We start from the raw sequence: 22412 nt of genomic DNA on the forward strand, positions 1-22412 counted from the left end.
AATTGATTAATATAAATGCAAACCTTTTGAATTATTCTTAAAATGGCAACCATACTAATATATAGGCTTTAGAATGTTTTCAATAAGTCCATATAATAATCCGTATTTCACAGTTTTTACACAACTTTCAATCTCGAGATTTCTCGTATTACGAGATTACGAAAATGGCTGATCCGAAATATGCTAATTTGCCTGGAATTGTGAGAATATTTACTTTTTATATCAATTACATCTTTTATTTTTTAACATCATATTCATCTAGACTGCCAATATTATTCACGTATTTACCCTGAAATTTTTTATGGCACACCTAAAAGTGGAAGATACCCATCGACATCCATTACCCGAGTGACCGGCCAGGGCAGTAATGTCATGACTCAGAATTACAATATTATGTCAACCGACTGTCGTTCGCATCGTCTGTTTGCTCTTGCACTGTACACATGCAGTTAGTTCAGTTCAGTTTAATTCAGTTTAACATACTACAATGTGAGATTTGAATTCTATGATGTCCATGCAAACGTGCGTTTCTCAAAATATATTTTTGTTATTAAAGGAGCTAAAAAATACTACTGTCTGAGTCTTGGTAAATTTTAAACGGATTTCTTCGATTATGAACAAACTACTTAACTTTGGTTATTATAAACTTACCTGTGTGTTTGTAATGAACTCTCGTTCGATAAAATCCATTGCACAACTAATTATCACAACGATGGAAACAAGTTCTCTCTTGAAAAATTGAAATATTACAAACTTGTCCCAGAGAAAAATACCAATATGGAAGATGGTTACGTCACTCTGCAGAAGATATCATTTCGTATTAGGGGTGACAGAAATTCAAGTACAATTACAAAAAGAATCCATGACCACTCGGACCAAAGACCACTCGGTTCAAGACCAGTTGGACCAACTGATAGACCACTCAGCCCAAACAAATAGACTACTCGGACCATACAAGAAGACTATTCGGACCCAACAGAAAGACGACTCGGACCAATAATAAAGTGTTGTTTTAATAAATTGATAATTGTGTTTGTTTTAATATGATTACTCGAACCAATAATAAAGTGTTATTTTAATAAATTGATAATTGTGTTTATTTTAATATGACTACTCGAACCAATAATAAAGTGTTATTTGAATAAATTGCTAATTGTGTGTGTTTTAATATGACTACTCGAACTAATAATAACGTGTTGTTTGAATAAATTGATAATTGTATTCCAAATTGCAAAATATCGAGAACCACACTTGTAGTCACGTTTAAAAGGGGGCATATAAACGTCCGGTCTTCGTATTATTATGTGCTGTTTATATTAACGCATCAAGGGCGGATAACTTGAAAACGTGTCTCCCCCCCCCCCCCCATATATAGTAACCCAGGGGTTAGTGGGGTAGAACGGAATGAAACCACTGGGGATACCGCGAATGTGGAAAAAGTAAAATTAGGCTATCAGACAAGAACAGTATACCCGTATATGTAGAAACTGTCAAAAGTCTGTACATTCCGAGTTTCATTGCAAGAGTAAAGAAAAATTAGATTGATATTTTTTTTTGGCACCATTATTAATTAATTTTAAAACTAATCGTTGATTTATTTTCCGTACACAAAATTGAACCAAACAACTCTAAATATAAGAATTCCGTATAAGAATTATTTGCTTCTTTGTATTGTGATTTAATAATAAATAAATAGCATATTGTCTAGCCTTATAATATAATTTAATTGGTCCGACTGGTCTTAGTCCGAGTAGTCTTTGGTCCGAGAGGTCTGGATACCTACGACAATTGGCATTGAGTTTGAGCGTTCGCACACATAACTACCCGCATTCCTGTATTTAGTTACCGTCTTTTACATTCTAGTAAAATCTCTGCAAATTTTATAGCTTTACTTTTTAAAATATTTTGTTCTAATTATTTGATTAGCGACTCGGACGGGATTATTTACTTTTGAACACGCATGCCGCACAAACACAACTATACATTTGTTTTACGGGCTTTATCACACTTCGGTCAAAACTGTTGAATCGAGAATTAATGTTCTGCTTCTTACGGGGTCATACAGGCTTAGTAGCATTATATACCCACCCGGGCACCCAATAGACACGCTGAGGGCTGACGCAACACGCTTAAAGATGTTACTGAAGCGGTTATTATTCGATCGAAAGAATGCGTATAAAATTAAAAATACACTCAGAGAATTCGGAGGTAAGCTTCATGATCCTTGTTAAATTATTTATAACATAAAGAAGATAGGATATTTATAGTTTATACATGACTTTATTTTTACGAGTATCCGTGCAATCAGTGATATTTTAATTGTGAAGAAAATTTGATAGACTGGCGATCAATGGTTTCCATATAAATCTCCTATGTAATTGCCTTCAATTGATATTTTTCGTCGCCCAAACCCATATATACGATCAAAATGATCGCGCTGTCAAACTATCTTTCAATGTTAACCAACCCCCGCAACAGGTATATTGGATTCGACCAATACGTCACGAAGACATTGTTGACATCGACTCTGTCGAAATTACAAGTAAATTTTCAAATTTTTCAAGAGAGAACTTGTTCTCATCGTTGTGATAATTAGTTGTGCAATGGATTTTATCGAACGGGAGTTCATTACAAACACACAGGTAAGTTTATAATAACCAACGTTAAGTAGTTTGTTCATAATCGAAGAAATCCGTTTCAAATTTACAATGGTTCACACAGTAGTAGTAGTAAAATCTAAATCACTAATATTTGGGACCAAGAAATTGACACAAATGGGTCGCAACGCCAACGCATATAATAGTATAATATGAATGTACAAAAACTGATTTACATTCAATCGTCTCTGTTTTTACTGTAATGTCTAATCAGTTATGTTCGGCGAAATACGTTAGAAGTCTCAATCGAATGGCAATCTGTAGTGTCTGGTTATTCAATTTTTCTCTATTGAATAACTAGCTACTTTACTTTATAGACCTTGTTGAAAACATCATAAAGCATGTTATTAAAAGATTGATACATTGGCCTATGCCGTTAGATAAGTTCAGTTGGCTCTATCTAATCTTTTTGATCCCCACTCAGTCCCTGATTGAGGGAAAGAAAATATATCTATTTGGAGGGGCCATGTAACTATAAAGACAGTTATAATTATTTTGTTGAAGGGGATGCGTCTACCTGTATGTGTTACACATGCAGATCTAAGTTTATGCTGAGATAATGAATTAAAGTTAAAACTCTATAATTTCAGGATACCAATTCCCCAGATGTTTTTGAAACAAGCGAATTACCCGAAGATGATCAAGTAGCACAGATTGAAGCGGTTAGTTTTCTTTCATCACAAAGACAGATAATTAACTTACAGGAACAGTCTCAGATTTCATATGATATCTATTATTAATGTCAAGATTTGAGTACGCAAACCAGAAACTAGTTATACATGTAATTTTGAAAACCCTGAGGTACCTATATATATGTTATTGTTTTTATAGGAAGAATATTCTAATATAGAAAATTATTGTTATTATAGGAAGAATGTGATAATGACAATATAGAGAAGATTAAATTAGATACTAAAGCTGCTTACAGTGCCTTTAAAGGTAAAGGTGTGAAATCTGATGGAGTTGGTAAGTAATGGAATCCAATTTGAGAGTTGTTTCGATACAGTTTAAGATCACTTATGTATAAATGTATTGAAATATCCGATCCAAGCTTGTGTTTCCATTTACACTACCTACTACCTGTACCAAGAGTTTAACCAAACCATCTTCAGTTGGCCCATTAGCCTAATACGACACTTTTAGCATTACGACGCTGCATGAAGTACCATCATAAAAGCAAAAACCCAAGTTTGGGAACCAATCGTTTTATATGTCTATGAATATTTTTGGCCAGTTGTCACCTTTTTTTGGTGTACGATCACTATTTTATTATGTTTTTAAATATTTTGTAGTTTATGTATTTTGGAGAAATTTAACCCTGTGATCAATTATGAAAAATTTCATTACAGATTTTTCAGATCGTATAGGAAAATCCTCTAAAACTGGCTATGATGTTTCTCAGACAGAATATGAAATTGTAAGTTATTTTACACATTAGGATCATAAAGTAAAAAAAAAAATCATTCTTCAAATTTTTGTTTTATTTAAAAAGGGTTATATAAATGCTTACAGATTAAAACAACAGCCTTGGTACACTTGAAACAGTTTGAAAGAGGTAATCAGAGATCAAAAGTTAGCAATTAAGCAAACAGCATAGGCTTATTTATTTGTACAGAGGGGTCGGTGGCCAATCGGTGATTCAAGGGTCAAAGTTTTATTGTGACAAAGAGTGTGATCACCTGCCTAATCTGGTGTGTTTTCTCGAGTTTTCCAGGTGTCCCCACTTTATTAAAACACAAGCTTATGTTTTGAAATATGGCTTCATAATTCAGAGGCAGCAAAATTAATATTTATTCCAAGTTAGATAAAGATATATTTCTTTGAGATCGACTTATGCCTAATTATCAGGAAAATTCTATTTACTGCTCAGAACAATAAACTTGACAGATATATTGCGAAGGGGGGGGGGGGATCCCTTTCTGTTCCAAATCTAAAAGTATTAATCACATTGTTTAAACTGCTGGTTGCTAGGATGTGATTTTGTTGTTATTTTAGTTATAATGAGCTTACTAATTCAGTCAATGATTTAAGAGTACATTATAGATGACCTATATATTTACAGGTAGGAGAAGGTGGTGTTGCTCGTGAAACACCACAACAGAAATATCAGAGATTACAGCATGAAATGAGAGAATTGGCTGAAGAAGTTTCTCAAATAAAGGTCGGTTTAAGGAATTTGAAAACACCGATTTGATTTTGATTTAAGTCTTGTATTTTAATGTATTTATTAACCGCACCTATCTTTATTTGTTTGATCCCATTTGAAATCAGTTTATCATCAAAAATCTGCTGAACAGTTATGTTACGTTGTGAAGAAATTAAAATGTCCCCAAGGAGTAGGGTCTCCTGTCCAACCCCTTGGGTTTTCTGCGGGTTCTCTGGTTTCCGCTCACTGCTAAAGACGCCTACGCGCAAATGAATTACTGAAATAAATATTGAACCATATGTTAGTCCCTAAATCACCTAGTTTGTGTTAAGTGGACGTTAAACCCCATTTCTTTCTCCCTCTGTATTGTTAGTGAGTCAGCATCATACTTGCTTCTGAAAACATTTAAATTGCGAAACCTTTATTATCATGACATATCTCCTGCTGTGATGCCATATATCTTTACTTTTAAATTGTGTAGGAAAGTGTAAAAGATGAGAAGTCTACAGAGAAGCTATCGCCGGTAGCAATGGGTAAACAGTTAGAATATTTACAACATCAGTTAACAGATCTACATCTAGAGAAACTACTAGGACCAGAAGCTTCCATTGATTTATCAGATCCACAAGGAGCACTTAGACAGTATGTGTATTTAGTTATTTTTTTATACTGCCACAGTTAAAGTAGCTAAGTCTTTAACTCGATATCATCCACAGTCTTCAACATTAAAAAAACCCAAGAATTATTGCTCAATTCAAATCAATATTGATGTTGTGATCTTACCGGGAAATTTAAGACAAAATATTTAAGACAAAGTAAACATTTTACCATTGGTACATGAATCAAGTACCAGAATGCATTTCCGAGCCATTTGTAACAAAGGACACAAAAAATGAGGCTAGACATATTCCACAAGTCCAATAAATACTACCTGTGTAGGCTGGAATAAACAGACGCTAGAGATTGCCATTCGATTGAAACTTCTCGCATATTTTGCCAACATAACTGATTTGAAATTAGAGTAAAAATGGAAACGACTGAATGTAATCAGTTTATATACATTCATATTACATTATTATATGTGTTGCGACCCATTTGTGTCAATTTCTAGGTGCCTAATATTAGCAATTTAGCTCCTTTTTATGTGGACATATATTGACAAAATTTCCATGGCAGATAATCTCCCGGCTTAGATTTGATTGGATTAAAAAGAGACCCATCAAAAGAATTTAGCTAAGATTGTATGTAGCGCTGGCATCTTTTGACCATATCCCACTTTTATCGTTTGCAGAGGATGTCAAATTTTGACAAATTTTCAGTCCATTATATCTTAGTAAATACTGAACGGAATCAATCTAATTAAAATACAAATCTATATTTCGTTTCGTTTTTTATACTTTCGAGGCCTACACTACATGTAGATATAACAAATTATAGTGGGAGTTCACGTCAGATGTCCAGTAAGCGACATATGACCCTATAACATCAGTCATTCGAATAACCAATCAGAATCGATGTTGCAAGTGGCTATGCTTTGCTTTGTTTTGATTTCTATCGCTGCTAATGTCTACCCACAGTTCCTCGCAAAAAAGGTCAAGCACTCGATGCGATAGACCATTTAGTTGGCTGACCCCTCATTTCAAGCAGAACACGAGTTAAATAACAACTCTTCCAGATCCTAGTGTAGTAAAGACAAGTAAAACGAAATTTTGAACTATAAAAACGAAACGAAATAGGATCTGTGTTTTGTTCAGATTGAATGAAATTGAACCACTTTTGGAGTGATATTCATTGTAGAGACACCACTTCCACAAGGGATTCACAATTTCTCAAATGCTGATTAGAGACTTTAACAGAACTTCCAAAAAGTGCTTCATCCAGATTTTCCGGCGTGGTCCCCCCTTGTTAGTGATGCAGGATGGAGGTCCTGACAAGAACAGCTGTCTAGTCATTCAGATGGGACGAAAAACCAAGGTCCTGTGTAAAAGATCCCTTGTCAGTTGGAATTCGATATAAGAGTAGGCCATAGTGCTGCTGTCCAGGCAAAATTTCCCTCATAGCACACTGTATGGTGTATGCCCGTCTTCATTAGCCCAGTTCTGGGCAGAACAGTAGGACGTTAAACCCCATTTCATTTCATTTCATTTTCCAAAAAGTGTAGGAACTAGGTTTGAAAGTTATATTTCATGTGAAGTAACAGTTTTATAATATTACTTACAAGGAGGCAACAAATAATTATTTACCTCTTTTCAGACGGTTGATAACTCAGTTAGAATCGTATAAAACAACTACAGGTGCTGCTGGGGATAAAGGTGGAGATAAATCTCCAGCTACTGGTGACCATGTCTCCTACAGTTTATACTATAGACCAGAACAAGCTCAGTTCAGTAAAAATGCAAGGGTAATTATGTATTTTATTTATTGTTTAAAGTTTCAAGGGGCTATCCCAGATATATTTTAGTGAAAAAAAGTGATAATCGCAATTATTGATCACTAAAATTGTTGACCAATGGAATTCCAAACTTCCCCATTCTGCAAGACCCAATATGATTAACTCAAATGATATTCAGATTTTAGACATTTGAATTGCATACTTAAACTAACTTTTATCAATGTATACCCTTTGAAATCTACAAAAGCTTGATTGTTTCTGATTTCCTAAATAATGCTGGTAAATGCTGGCTTGTCTAAAATATATCTACTGTAATGATTCTTATTTCAATTTGTCGACTAATACAAATGAATAACTACAATAATAACAATTTGTATTGGATTAAATGGTTAGATGTTTTTAACTCCTCTATTATATTACAGATGGCTAATTTAGAAGAAAGAATAGAAAGACTACAGGCAGTTATTGGACAAAACCCAGACAAACTAGTAAGATATTATATTTTGCCCTGGTTGTTTTGCGTGACAAGGAGTAGGGTCGTCTGTCCAACCTCGTGGGTTTTCTTTGGGTCCTCCGGTTTTCTCCCTACGCGCAAGCGAATAATAAAATTAAACCATGTTAGTCCCAAAATGACCTAGTTTGTGTCGAGTGGACGTTAAACCCCATTTCTCTCTCTCTTTATTGTATTTTGACTTCGGCAGATATCTAAAAAGTAAAGTGTGGAGTAGTGCCTGTATTTAATAGTAATACAATATCAACAGATTCTACATACCATATCAAATCTAAATCAAAGGTTTCTCTATAAATGAGCCACGATTGCTCCGTCAGTATGGCACTGATCCACTCAGAAGGAGGTCCCAGGTTTGATCTCGTTGGCTGAGAAAATTCCTCCGGATTTCCCAATCTGGTTTTCACAGGCCGGTGGTGCATGGATGGAGAGTCTGACATAGGTAAAAAAAAAAAAGGTCTAGTTGATCAGATGGGAGAAAAATTCAAGATCTGTTCATGTACTGGTTAGCATACACAGTAAAAGAACCTCCTTGAAGTTTAATATAGAGTAGACAGAAATGCTACTGTATGCAAATTTATCTTTTGATTTATTTAAATGAGCCATTTATAGCTTATTAAGGGGATGCTCGATTGCGAGACTGGAACTTCCAAATAGACAGAATTGCAATGTGCAATGTAGTGACACCGAATTGAGCTGAGAATGAGAAATAAACCCAAAGTTTCTGCTGTGGTCAAATTATTTCCTTTCTTGATTGGTGCATGATTTCTAGATAATGTCATGTTAACTGATTGTCACGGTTCGCAGTATTGAGACAACTAAATATGATATTGTTCAATTGAGTACCACCTAAGTATTTTATTTACATGTAACTATTGTTTTACAGGGGGTGTTGACAGGTGATACGGAAAACAAAAGTTTGCTGGTAAGATTTATCTCCCTTCTGCCTGTCAATTTATTTGAGAAATTTAGTTTGACTTTTATTTAGATAGTTCCTAAACCAAACAAACACGTTCTCTATCTTAATCTTATAAACTATGCTGAACACTGGTACAATTTGGGCGCATGTCTAGTCTTTACAAATTATTTGACAGCCTACTACAGATCTATGCACTAATACTTTTAAAACCTATTATTGCAAATGCATTATATTTAACAAATAGAATTTAGTAAAAGTATGGACAGGTTATATAAACATACATTCAAAATTCAATTTAGATCAATTATATCCTACTCAAGTTTGCTCATGCGCTTTAAAAATCAATAAACCAATACATATTGGTTGTACTGGATGAATGATCTATACAAGCACATGTATATAAAAACACAGCATCTTTATTTATTGGGTTGAAGTGGACGTAAAACTCTAGAAACAAACGAACGAATGAATTTATTGGGTGGGGTTGGGGTTTCTTTTTGGAGGAATGAGAAATATTAATAATACTAGTATATTGTATACTTTTAGGGAGCAGTAGGGGTATTGAACTCTAAATTAAGTTTATTAGAACCAACTAACCTAGAACAAGTGGAGGCCAGATTACAAGGTGTTCTTCATAAACTCGGACAAATTACAGAGAAAAAAACAACACAGGAAGATACAGAGAAACAAAACAAGGTAAAACAAACTATTGAAATCCTCTATTATATTTTTTCTTTTGTTATTTTCTCAAATAAAGTGATCTACAGTGGACTCTGTCATTTCCGACATCTGAATACTGCGGCATACTGTGAAATCTGTCATCATTTTAATGTCCCGATTTATTTCCTTATTACTTCGACCAAAAATGTTTTTTCATAATCTGTAATCTGAATATTCCGAATTACAACATCAGTCAGCTGTCTCGTCAAACGATTTGCATTGAATTAACATTGGATAATCTGGCCTTCAATCATTGGGTGTTAAGCAACAAGCAATCGCCAATCAATTATCAGTGAGCTTAAAACACCTATCGGTCTTTGTTGATTACCTTGATAATTTTATAATCTCTTGTAAGAGAGCGCTTGGTATTTCATTTGAGTTTCTCACATCAAATATAGCAACATTATTATATATAAATTGCAAACACAGAAAAAAAACCCTGGTTAACTGCTAAAAAAAATATGTAACACATGATAACATTGATGAATAATTGAACAGGTATCAGAGTTGTATGATATTGTAAAGAAATGGGAGTCATATGGTAATTCACTACCTCAAGTTATTGACAGACTTGCCGCACTTAAAGATTTACATGAACAAGGTAAAAAAAATATGCTAGATAGAAGGCTTCATGTAGGCTTTTAATATTATTTTAATAACAAAACAAAATCTTCCTGATTGATATTTTCTTTTGAGTGTTTTATGAGACCATGGGTTTTCAAATACTATGCCACAGGTTCGAGTTCAGTGTGAGCTGAGACCACCACTTGTTGGATGGTATGAAAAACTGTGGTCAACACATGTACAAATGCTGCTGTCATGGCTAAATTCTCCTCCATCTCATTGAATCTTAAATATATTAGTAATATCTTATATTCTTCTATCAACTATTTTTGGAATTATTCTCAAATATATCACTAGAATTTAAAAACGATGTGTTTGCATTTGTAGCTCTACAGTTTAGCCAGGCATTAGCTTATTTAGATACAGCCCAACAAGAGATAACCTCTAGTCTTAATTCTCATGGTGATATGCTGAAAACGGTAAGTTTTGTCATACTGGTATACTTTACATCTTATTTATAGTTAAAAAATAAATCCTTTTGATAAAGAACATGATATGTTTCTTGTCAACAAAACTATTTTGTCTTAATTCTAAAGGTGATATGCTGAACATGGTAAGTTGGTCAACTACCGGTATATTCTACATTTTATTTATAGTTAAAATAAATTCTTTAGATAAAGAATAGGATATGTTTCTTGTCAACAAAACTATTTTTTCTTACCTAATTGAATAAGTTTGCTATTGACCCGGTTTTTAGATGGGTTTATGTGAACAATGTAGGTTGGTTATGTTTATTGTAGGTACTATTAACTTGCATCTAGATTTCTGTTGAACAGCTATTTTTGGTGGATTATTTAAAAATGTTATCTGTTTGTTTCGATTTTTAACTATGTTTTGATTTCCATACGTATGTGTATGTTATTATTTCATTGTTATGATTAACTTTGGAAATCTTAAAGTTGTTAATTCGTGATTTTAAAAATAAAGTGCGTCGCTGATAACCAGACTGGGTGTTATAGAAAAGTGACTGAGTATGGCAACATAATATATTAAATTTGAATTATTTATTTTGGAACTATTATAGTAAGAACGGCCAGCTCTTTATCTAAATCTTACACAATGCATCTGTAACTTGACCCAAATGATGTGTGCCAGTCATAGCAACAGCTAAGTGGAATTTTCTGAAATATTGAATATTTTTACTTTTTCATGTTCTGATTACAGCTTCAAGGATCATTTAAACAGAACACAGATATGATCAAATCCAACACAGAGAGCCTTGATGCTAGAATAAAGGGATTGAAGAAATCTTGAAGTGATACATTGGAATAAAAATAATTAATTATATAATAAGAAATCTCTATTTATTATGTGCAATGCTTTCCTTTAAAGGTGTCTTGGTCTTATTGTCATATCGTAGATATTTGTATTCAATAATAAATTGTTGAATTTTAAATCATGTTATTGTAATCAGTTGATTAAGAGCATCAGCATATGATTTAACATTCTGTGTTAAGTTGCCTACTTAGTAAGAAACAACCATACAACATTGGAGGCTTATGTGGCTAGCACAAATACGCCACCCAAGATATTATCTTTAGGTTATTTATGACCTTTGAAGGTATTAAGTCTGAAAATGGGAAAATAAATTATTTCAAACAGTTTTGTAATCTCTTTAATTATTTTGTTTAAATCATTTGATTATATTTATTATGGTTGCTATGGCAATATGGAAAGCTGGAAGCATTGTGAATTCCTTTTTTTGAATATTTCTCGGTATGGTGTTTATTTAAGCCTGAAAGAAAACGTTAAGAAAGCATTGGGAATTCCTTATTTTTGTTATTAAATACACTAGTATTGTATCAGTGGAGAGGATATATTTATTAAAAAGATAGTTTATAAATAAATAGTGTAGGGATATTAGAAATAAATGAAATTACCTTTGTTGCCTGGGTAGTACATGGAGTATTATTTAGTCCAAAAGGTATATGGGGGACATACCTTATTGACCAAGATTGAGAAATAATCGTAAGCAGATCAATAAGACATAACATAGTTTATAAATTTAGATAGATGATAAATTATACATTATGAGCCATAAATATATTTGCTTCTCATTTTTGTGAAGGATCATAAAGTAGTGGGATTATTGAATATGTACTTGGTTTTTTTTTGGTTTTTTTTGTAGGTTATCCCCTTTCAATGTCATACATTAATTGATAATTATATTCAGTTGAACCCAAATGGTAATTTTGGAAACTATCAATCCTTTAACATAATTGAACTTTCACTTACTTACTGCTTGTATCTTGCTATTAGGTTTATTGATTAATAAACTGTTATTATCCATTTATGGTTTTGGTTTGATCATTTGCATGTAAGCGGGGTACACTTACTCATTCTAAAACATCAGATACAGCTTCTCATTTGAGGGTGATTGCATAATAACCAGACTGCCGACACTGCCAGTGTGCTCCAGGAAGCCAGAAATGAGATCTTATAAATTGTACCTACATGTATTTCAATGGGATTTGATAAAGTTCAACCTACTTCGGTTAATCTGCAATGGCAATTTCTAAAGCATTAAGTAACACTTCTGGTGGATGTTCTTTGTCAGCGCCAGGTTGTATTCACCAATTAATGTTCATGCACATGGTATTCTTTATACATCTGTCAAATAATCAGAGCTTATGTTTAGTTTTAGTACAATAGAATTTATATCTACAAAGATGTAACCTTCGGAAAGAAATTATCATTATTTTCACATACTTTTATAAAGTATTGTTCCCCGCCGTTCGTACAAACACATGATTATTATTATGGGTTCGTCTTTATTTCACACTTTTTGTGGCATAATAATATAAAATGTTCAAACTTAGTGTAATTGATAGACGAATGCCTTGACTTCATTCTATAATGCACATTTGCTGCATGGGATATGCAGATGTAAGCAATTTCATTGATCAAGACTTTGGGTCACGATAACTCTGCTTCTAAGTGAAGTAGAATGTTCACACTTGGTGAAGATGCTCGTTAGGTGAACGTCTTGACCCAGTTTCGCGATTAATCTTTTCATAGTAGGTTAAGCAGCTGTCCGTCTCTCCAAGAACAACTCTGTTCAGTCTTCATGCAGATGTTCCTTATGTGAATTTCTTCAATGAGCTTCATGATAATCCTCGTCTGTGCATGCTAAGCAGATCCCACGTATGTTTCTGTGCATCAGATCTTCTGGCACATTAGAACTGTGTTTCTAATGGAGGTATATGTTCAAACTTGACGCAGATGAGAATGTCTTGACAGCTATGACAGATATCAGCAATTTGACTGGCCGCGACTTCGGAATAAAATAATTTGAAGTGATGACTCGGTGAATAGTTTCATTACATCAATACCCGCTCCCCTAATTCGTAGATCGAGTTTACTGAGGTAACACACTACACCATATGTCTCTCCTACGAATAAATGGGGTCTACTCAACCCAGATGGTGTCTCTTAATTTGAACCTCCGTGGTATCTCTCTCTCAATGCATGTCTCCTCACTGAGAATTTAGCGCCTGTCTACCAATCATCCTGAGCTCCGATGGTTTTCTACCCTTGGGTTTCGACTCTCAGTTATCCAATTGTCAAATATGACGTAATCAATTATAATGGTTGGTCACTAATCCAAATGATGCAATGGCAACTTTCCTACTATAAGTGATAAACATGATATTCTTGTTTCACCCAGAATTGGCTATATTTTGGTTTTATAAATCTTTTATGTTTCAACACATCACTCATTTTAATTTGAGTGTGTGAGATATGAGAGAGCGGGAGAGAAATGGGGTTTAACGTCCACTCGACACAAACTAGTTCATTTCGGGACTAACACATGGTTCCATTTTATTTCAATAATTCGCTTGCGTGTAGGGGTCTTTAGCTGTGGGAGGACCCGGAGAAAACCCACGAGGTTGGACATGGGACCCTACTCTTTGTCACGTACAACCGGCGAATCGAAACCCCGCCAGTTGACTCAATGACAGACCGTATGATAGAGCGCGCGCGTGCTAACCATTCGGCCATCCAACCCCCGCGTGAGATATGACTTCTCTATAATATGATGCTATTATTAATTTAAAGAGCAAAAATTCGACAATAGTCTTACATGGTTTCCGCGCAACCAATTTCAATCAAATAACCGAAAAAGTACTGAAAAATCACAGGCTGGACGCTGGTAGAGAATGGATGAAATCACAGCACATCCGCCCCACCCCCGCTCATTTCTTTGGTGGATTTCTTTACCACATACTATAAGATATTTTCAAATCACACTTTTATAATGTATAACAATTCAAGACGGGTAGTCTGGTAGGAGCACTTCGGATTGACATGAGCTGGGAAAATGGTTCTTGCTTTTGATAAAAGATCTATTTGAGTACAACGCCAGGAAAAAAATCCAGCTACAGGCGTTTTGGTTTTCGTACCCGTTCGACTTATAACTTTTCGTCACTTTTTTCGGCATGCTGAACATATATTTGTGCAGTATAATGCTTTTCCGCTATCAGACCATCGACAAAATCAAATATCCATAACTGCCCACCCAAAAAGCTAAGCTAGATCAGTGCATTTATATTACTAACTGCATGAACTTTGTTGCGTAATGTTCAGCATCGTCACGTGCATCAAAAGTGACAACTGTCAGATATTTTCAGTGATGGGGTAAACTCGTCAGGCGTCCCTAATTGTCCTACTCCACAACACTACACCTCATTTACTAACATGTTGCAAAATGTTCAGCAAATTCATATGTATCAAAAAAAAAGACCACCTCCCGACATTTTCAGTGGTTGGATATCCCCGCCGAGCTGGGCGATTTACCAATACTGACTAAACACTACGAAATACGACCGCATTATTGTGGAAAACTAACAATACTTCAATTATGTTGGGTAATATCCAGACGTTCCTATTTCCCCACACCGAAGACTAAGCCAAATGAGCCCATTTACTTATGGCACGAAACTTGTTGCATACGAATAGTGGGGTATCCCAGCCAGAAATCGAATTGCTCCACCCCAAAGGCTAATGTACATTACCACATGACTAACACAAAATGTATCTGAAAACCATCAACATATTCCAACAAATAAATGGCCACTGCCAGGCATTTTCAGTGATGTAGTACCCCTACCACGCGGAACGCTTCCAACAATAACTGACTAACCGCGCTCACTGTAACTCTTCATATCGAGAACGAACGAATCTCTTGAAGACCTTAGTGATTCGGATCATAAACCCTTGACACACGAATCCAATTCTGATCAAGACGAGGACGTATACTAGTCTTTTTAGCTGCTCAGTGACTAATGAATTGCCTTACACAGAACATTTCAGACATGTCACATAAGACAATTATATAAATCACAGGTTACTAGATATTTATTTCTGGCGAGGTGTCGATGTAGATTCCCTTGTGGTTATTAGTGAATGAAAAGCAGTTCAAATTATCTGAAGTTGAGCGTCATCAGCCCACCCCCACATTATCCCCTGATACATATAACATTCTTCGCAATAGATTGAAGTCAATGCCAAACTATACATCCTTGTGAAATGCAACCATACCAATAAGATCAACCAACTAAAATAACCGAAGCGCCTATTAAAACATCTCAGAAAAAATATATTACCAAAACTGTTATCAGTCTTAGCCTTCCCACTGGTGACAATAGAGAACACAAAGCCCTCAAAGAACTTGAGAAAAACAGGGCTATCACCACAGTTGTAACAATCAATATACCTGATTACGTCAGCACTGTCAACACTCTTCAAGTCCAATCAAACCAACGAAAGACCCCATTTCTGCTCATCAAAGTACGAAACACCCGAAGCTCGCCTGCCACCAGCAAAATCCACCCAAAGCCAGGTTACATGCGTGCTCTCGAAATTCTGTCTACTACAAAACAGCCCAAAACCCTTCGAAATTTGTATTCTCACTTGACACCAAAGACTTTTTTAATAACATCAATGTAAGTTCGTCTCCTATGATGCTGTTGATTTGGTCACGCCCTCCTCCCACCACCCTTTACTTGTTCATCTCAACACAAAGCATAATGAAATTAAGTTCACCGTGAGCGGAGAACGAGACAAGTCTTCCTTTCTAGATGTCATTATCAGAAGAAACATCAAATCACTCCAAACTTCAGTTCATAGGAAACAAGCCCACAGCTATCAGTATCTCCATTACATAGGCTACCCAACCACCCGTATCAGACCAAGAACGCCACCTCAATATTTGCGACCATGATCTCCTCCATAATTGAATTTCAAACAATTTTTTTCAACATTTAACAAAAAAAAAAAAATGCTACTCAACACCACAAACTCCACAAAAACTGAGCCATCACCCATCCGCGTCAGCAAACAATTCCATGCCAGTTCATCACCAAATCAGACGATTATGGTGGATATTGATAGGTGCGTAATAATTTTATGTATTAAAATCAAGGTGTTGAGTGTGTTTATGGTTACTTACAATTATGACAATACATTTAAATTTTTACAAGGATTATTCATCTTGAGGTCGGATACCAAAACTAAATCGTCTATAAAATAAATTGCCCAAGGTAGATGGCAGTGGATTTTTTTCTTGGGGTACTATGTACATACCTCCTCGTAAAAAATTAAAAATCGCTTGTTTCGGATTTTTTCCCAGGTTGGAGTGCCTAGGGATAAAGTCCAATATTTCAAAAAGTTACATCATGCTTATCACTAACCTTTCAACTCGAATTTCTCTCCAGAACGTGCTGAAATAATTGTCGGCGAATGGTGATATTAATAAAGAGTTTGACATTAATGCCATAACAACCATAGTATGCGCTAGGAAATGATTGTAAATCACTGTGCTTTGTATAAGGGTGTACCGCGACGGACTATTTAAAAACAAATAACTGCAAATGGTGCTTTCCAAAAGATATTCTGAGCACAAAGCCCACAGAGGCTGCTTTGCTTATCAAATCACAAACAACGTAAATTCAAGACTAAAAGGAGACCAAAACTATGTAAACATTTACTTCATTAAGATTTGTGGGTTGATTTGTCTTTGTTGGAGAGTATATCTGCACCGATTAGCAGTTCACAAAAATAGCTGAGCATGCGCGTTGTATCATAAGGCGTGTTATTGAGTCAACTGACGTGGTTTCGATTCCCTGGTTGTACGTGACAAGGAGGAGGGTCGCATATCCAACTTCATGGGTTTCTTCCGGGTTCACCGGATTCCTCCTACGGCTAAAGATTCCTACGCTCAAGCGAATTATTGAAATAAAATTGAACTCTCTCTCTCTCTCTCTCTCTCTCTCTCTCTCTCTCTCACTCGTTTATTGCAAAATCTGATATAATTAGGCAAGTACACGTGTACTTTGAATCTAGTTATTTCCAAGTACATATGAACTAGCACTAGTAGATGTGTACTATATCTGAGTTTGACATTATATCATGAAACAATGATTAATCGGTAACAAAAATATTTATCACTGACTTAGGAAATCTTTTTATCAGCTACCTAATGAATGTAAATCACCAGTGATGTATACCATACACCAAATGTTGAATTTTGCAGCAAAAGAGATACAATATCTTGTACAAATAATTAGCGCCAAGGGAATTCAGACTGACAAGAAAAAAAAAAACCCAAAACGCTGCAGTGGCAACGTTCTTGGTTTGACCAATTATTACAGGAAGTTTATAAAAGGGTAATCTATAATATTTTCACCTTTTCACCATTAACCGATTTGCTGTCTAAAGATACAAAGTTTGAATGGTCCAAAACATGCGAAAACAGATATTAAGATGTAAAAAAAAGCGCTGGGTACAGCACCAGTCCTCATTTTTCTAAAGATTGATAAATAATTCATTATTTACTGTGATGCACCAAACAATTCTATTGCCTATGTCTTATCACAATTATCACAAATACATGATGGCAAGGAACATCCCATTTCTTATGGCGGTCGGGGTGGGGTGGGGGGTCACTGCAGAAGGCTGAAAGTAACTGGCCTATAACTGACAAAAAAGGACTGGCGTTAGTAGAAGCTATCCAAGAATATAAAATTTATCTACAGCCAAACGATTTCATAGTTTATACTGATCATATTGCGCTAATTCGGCTGGCAAATGTCAAAACCCAAAAATCAGGTAGACTAAGGCGTTGAGCATTGCGACTGCAAGGTTATAACTTTAAGATTAAACACATTGCAGATACAAGAAACGTCGCAGCTGATTGTATATCCAGACGGGAATACCTCGGAGTAAATGAGAAACCAACTGAAGACGACGCACATAAATTCAGTACATCATCTTTAACTTCGCTTACCTTTGAATATAAAAATGACCGTGATTTAAATAATAACCCATATGGCTTCAATACTGTAAATGTTCTCGATAATTTATTAAAAAATAACAAATATCCGGGTCAATCATTACATAATGTCAATCTTCATCATTTACCAAAAATTTATCCTGACTATACGCTGATATAATTATTTACCGGGAAAATAAAGTAGTACCCGAACTTCAAAAAACATTGGGTAGGACCATATTATATAACCGAATCTAAAGATAATTTTACATATCGTCTGCGACGTGTAACAGACAACCGAGAGGTAAAATCACTAATCAATGATGCTAAATTGAAATTGTATTACGATCCATCTGGTCGTCCTACGGAATATTTAGGTTCCGACATTTACCTTAATCCCGAAGAGTTAGATAAAGTTATACCACAAACATAATGTACAGAACACGTAGATGATTCCAAAATAGCTGATGTAACACTAGTGATGATATTTACGTCTAGGAATCAAACGACAAATGTTAAAAGATATTAAACCAAAGTTTATTCACAACTACATAATCATCTGATAATTCAAATAATATAATAGAGTCCATATAACTGTCGATCCCAGATCAGTACGTAGGAATAAAGTACATAAATAACCAAGAAACCCCTTATCTTCAATCACGATTTCCACGTCTGTCCAAATCCGAACGTGAACTGATAGATTTTAGTTCTGTATTCATCTGATAAATAATCAAGACAAATTCAAATTTCAATAATAACATGAATCATAGCCAATGAAATATTAGAGTAAATTCTTGATTGATAATAATTAGTTACTTAAACTGATCGTTTAATATAGTGTATAAATGGTTATACAATTTCTTGACTCAAAATAAATATAACATTGATTTATCTAAAGTAAATGTAAATCCACAAAAGAATGATCTAAAAAGGCCAACTGACATTTACATTGGGAAATCTGTTTTATGACTTTTTTCTAATTGTTTCTGAAAAGATCTTTGCTAAATAAACTGTATATAGTAGCCGGAAGTATGTTTCCATTTTAAAAAAAATATTTATATAAATAAAAGATTGGAATGATTAAGAACATTCAAATTCTCATGCATTTCTACTATCTTAATATTAAAGTAATTTATATCGAAATGAAAACTCATAATCCAATTACTGTGAGAAATATAATATCTTTGTAAATAAACAAACTATAAGCCTTCCTTGGACTTATTCTGACCATTTGACATTGTTATTAGAGCCAATATTATAAACTTCGACTACATTTCTGAAAAACAACAGATTTATTTTTCATATACTTAACTATAAGGGAACTTACATATAACAATCTAACCATATCGTATGAGTAATATACATGTACAAGAAATGAACAATATCTTTTAAAATAGGAATTTTAACATGATAAATATATAACATTTCCCATTCAAGGTTCATTTAACCAAGTGATAATCCTTATTTTCCTAAAAATTCGCATTAGGTCAATATCGATCTCATAAATCCTGTTAATCCATATAAGAGATAATCCTTATTACCCTAAAAATTCCCATTAGGTCAATATCGATCTCCTAAATCGAGATTAAACCCTATTTTCCTAAAAATTCCGATTAGGTAAAATATTTTATCTCTGAAATCCTCCCCCTCTTTTAAAATTTTGTTCCTCCTGGAAAATTCCAAGTTGAATGTAACATTTCAGAGAGAGCTCGTATAAGATTTAGTTTAGTCCGATTCCGGAGACAAATGTCGTTTACGAGTGCAATTTACATTTGACGAATTATTCCTATGAGTTACGTATTTAAAAAGGGGTAAACTATGATGAGATTTCCAAGAAGAATCTGATGAACAAGATTCGGTATCTGAATCATAGGAAGAATTCAGATTAGGGACAGATTCTGCTATTTTCCAGAAGGTTGACCTACGTCAATTCCTACTGCAATATCAGAATCTGATTCAACAATATCCCCAGGAGCTACATCAAACTTCATAGGATTATCATTACAGAGACGGAGATGAGGTTGGACGTTCTCACCAACAATCCTATTATTCCGTACAGGTTGTTGGCGAGAAACATTTGGACGTTTTTTCGTTTTATTCAAGACAGATGTTGGATCTGTGTTTTCTATATCCCAGGTATCATCGGGATAAGCAGGCTGTAAATTCTCATTGTGTACTAATTTGGTTTTATCTGTTATCTGGTGTCGGATATTAAAATTTACTAAAATACGATAACAAGGGCGCCATTTCAAGTGAAATTTAAACGAGGTTTCTTTTGATTTTTCAGGATTAAAATAAAACCGGATCACCAGTTTCAAAATTACGAAGCACCGGAAGTGCACGATTCCACTGTTATATAATTTGTCCGTGCATTAATTCGTTTAAACGAAATATTTATCCGTTATAACGAAATATTTATCCGTAATAACGAAATATTAATTCGTTAAAACAAAATATTAATTCGTTAAAACAAAATACTAATACGTTTATAATACGATTTAAAGGGTGCCATTTCAAGTAAAATTTAGACGAGGTTTCTTTAGATCTTGCAGGATTAGAATAAAAAACTGGATCACCAATTTCAAAATTACGGAGCACCTTAAGTGCGCGATTCCACTCTTATTAATTGAATTTGAAAATAAAATATGTCAAGAAAACAATCGTGATCTTTATCTTTATCGAAATGTGGTCCGGCTTGAGGCGGTAACCCTGGAACCGCGGCACAAACTATGTCATTTCGTTATAACGAATTAATTATTTCGTTTAAACGAATTAATATTTCGTTTAAACGAATTAATATTTCGTTTAAACGAATTAATATTTCGTTTAAACGAATTAATATTTCGTTTAAACGAATTCATATTTCGTTTAAACTAATTCATATTTCGTTTAAACGAATTCATATTTCGTTTAAACGAATTAATATTTCGTTTAAACGAATTAATATTTTGTTTAAACGAATTAGTATTTCGTTTAAACGAGTTAATATTTCGTTTAAACGAATTAATATTTCGTTTAAAAAAATATATATATAAGAGTGGAATTATGGACGAAAATATTATATAAGAGTGGAATTGTGCACTTAAGGGGCTCCGTACAAAATTACCAACCATAGCCCCTTGATCATATAAATATTTGTTTTTCACCTACTTTCTTCAGTGTTTGTTTTAACCGCCTTAAAACACATATTAAAACGTTGTAACATCGCAGGAACATAATCATCACCCATATAACGAAATTGGGGACGAAGTAAAGAATCCATTGGTAAGAGTTGATCACGTCCATACAATTTAAAAAAATTGAGTAAACTTAGTAATCCTATGCATAGAAGAACGATAACTAAATAAGATACCCGGAAGAAAGGTGTTCCGGTCGTTATGATGTGAATTTACATATTTAAAAATTGTGTACTATTCAAATATTCATGAAAGCGTCCAGTACGACCTTTAGTTGGGGGTTGGATGGACGAATGGTTAGCGCGTGTCATGAAGCCTGTCATTGAGCCAACTGGCGTGGTTCCCCCCCCCTCTCTCTTTCTCTCTCTCTCTCTCTCTCTCTCTCTCTCTCAAATGTGTGATATTAAGTTGTTTAGTTATTTGAGATGAAAGATATTCCGTTCCACGATCAGAAATTAAAGTGGAAGGACAACCAAACCTAGGAATTATATGTTCTAAAAGAACTCTAGCAACTTCATCAGTACTTTTTGAAGAAACTTGAAAAACTTCCGGCAACAAGGAAAAATGATCAACACAATCGTGATCATATATTGATTCTTACCAATTAACCCCCCCCCCCCCCCCAATATTTTGCCAACAATAATGATTTCTTAGGAGCTTAAAATTTTAAAAGGAAAGTTAGCTTGAGGCATTTTCTGTAATGGACGTTTTAACTTTTTTAAGTTCTATATATTACATTTCTGACATATATAAATATAATAGACTACATCTTTGTACATAGTTTTCCAAAAATAACGAGTACAAGTACATCTTATCAATATTAGCATGAGCACTGTAAACGTTATCGTGAAAGCTATATAACAATTCGTTATACATTCAGAGCTTAAAGATAATTTGGATTGGTTTGTGGATAAAGCTTTCAATGGGGCTTTCGGAAAAGGCTGTAACTTGATAGGCATTTACTCAGAAGATGCTAAATGGATTATAAAATGTTG

The 22412-nt window shown here is 34.3% G+C and overlaps 1 protein-coding gene across 1 annotated transcript; it reads left to right on the top strand.

The window, feature by feature from the left end:
• The first annotated feature begins 121 nt into the window (after positions 1 to 121).
• On the top strand, positions 122 to 12255 carry LOC126831552 (dynactin subunit 2). The gene is made up of 13 exons (XM_050562104.2): positions 122 to 200; positions 3248 to 3319; positions 3527 to 3623; positions 4007 to 4074; positions 4720 to 4818; positions 5285 to 5445; positions 7057 to 7204; positions 7618 to 7683; positions 8590 to 8628; positions 9169 to 9318; positions 9841 to 9943; positions 10294 to 10385; positions 11131 to 12255. The coding sequence occupies exons 1-13, from the start codon at positions 165 to 167 to the stop codon at positions 11218 to 11220; spliced, it is 1221 nt and encodes a 406-aa protein (XP_050418061.2). The 5' UTR covers positions 122 to 164; the 3' UTR covers positions 11221 to 12255.
• The last annotated feature ends 10157 nt before the right edge of the window (positions 12256 to 22412 follow it).

Source organism: Patella vulgata, chromosome 9 (genome assembly GCF_932274485.2).
Source record: "Patella vulgata chromosome 9, xgPatVulg1.2, whole genome shotgun sequence".
Lineage (NCBI taxonomy): Eukaryota > Metazoa > Mollusca > Gastropoda > Patellidae > Patella > Patella vulgata.

Coding starts and splice junctions, on each gene's coding strand:
- LOC126831552 (XM_050562104.2), top strand. CDS start 165: ATGGCTGATCCGAAATATGCTAATTTGCCTGGAATT. Junction 4,075..4,719: donor CTCAGACAGAATATGAAATT/GTAAGTTATTTT, acceptor ATATATTTACAG/GTAGGAGAAGGTGGTGTTGC. Junction 10,386..11,130: donor ATGGTGATATGCTGAAAACG/GTAAGTTTTGTC, acceptor TTCTGATTACAG/CTTCAAGGATCATTTAAACA.